Here is a 601-nt window from a genome sequence, read left to right as displayed (position 1 = left end):
ACCCCCTCCGGCAGCCGGCGTGTCTCCATGCTGCTGAGCCGCTGCCAGCCCGGGCAAGGGGCATGTGAGGCCAGTGGGCTGCAGACCGCATGGTGCCCCACGGGCGGTGGTGATGCCAGGATGGAGGTGCCAGGCACCTCCTCTGCAAGCACAGCCCTGGGACCGCTCTCCGTGTCCTGCCAGCAGGTCTCCGCAGCCGGTGCCGTCCCCAACGGACGGGGCTGAAATATCAGCCTGTCCCCGAGCGTCGCCTGCCATGCCTGAACCGACACGATGCCGGCCGGAGCTGCTCCCCGTGCCTGGCTGCCTTGGGGCTACTCACCGCCGCGAAGTCGCCAGGGCCACACTGCTTGCCCCGGTAGCTGCAGCTCAGCAGCATGTCCTCCAGCTGGTGGCAAGTGCGGTTAAAAAACCCGTACAAATTTAGGGGCTCGTCCTCATCCCTGGGACCGGGCTGGGCTGGGGTGAAGCCCAGCTCCACGCCGGGCTCGTAGTTGACCAGGGGGGCCAGGTAGAGCAGGTCCTCGTGGCTGAGCTTTGAGACCCGCACACGGTTGATGTTGCAGAAAGTGAAGGCGGGGGAAGGCAGAGCACGGCGAAC

The 601-nt window shown here is 66.9% G+C and overlaps 1 protein-coding gene across 1 annotated transcript in view; it reads right to left on the bottom strand.

Moving 5' to 3' along the window:
- LOC104082809 (acid-sensing ion channel 1-like) overlaps positions 1-601 on the bottom strand; it is a gene marked incomplete at its 3' end in the record, with an annotated part of 1556 nt that overhangs the window by 503 nt on the left and 452 nt on the right. The window contains exon 2 of the mRNA XM_009586057.1: positions 323-581. Coding sequence (XP_009584352.1) covers positions 323-581 — 259 coding nt within the window. The remainder of the gene's footprint in view (positions 1-322; positions 582-601) is intronic.

This window comes from Fulmarus glacialis, unplaced genomic scaffold (genome assembly GCF_000690835.1).
Source record: "Fulmarus glacialis isolate BGI_N327 unplaced genomic scaffold, ASM69083v1 scaffold23869, whole genome shotgun sequence".
Taxonomy (NCBI): Eukaryota; Metazoa; Chordata; class Aves; order Procellariiformes; family Procellariidae; genus Fulmarus; species Fulmarus glacialis.
The sequence above is the reverse complement of the archived record's forward strand: the minus strand, read 5'-3'. Positions and strand labels throughout refer to the sequence as shown.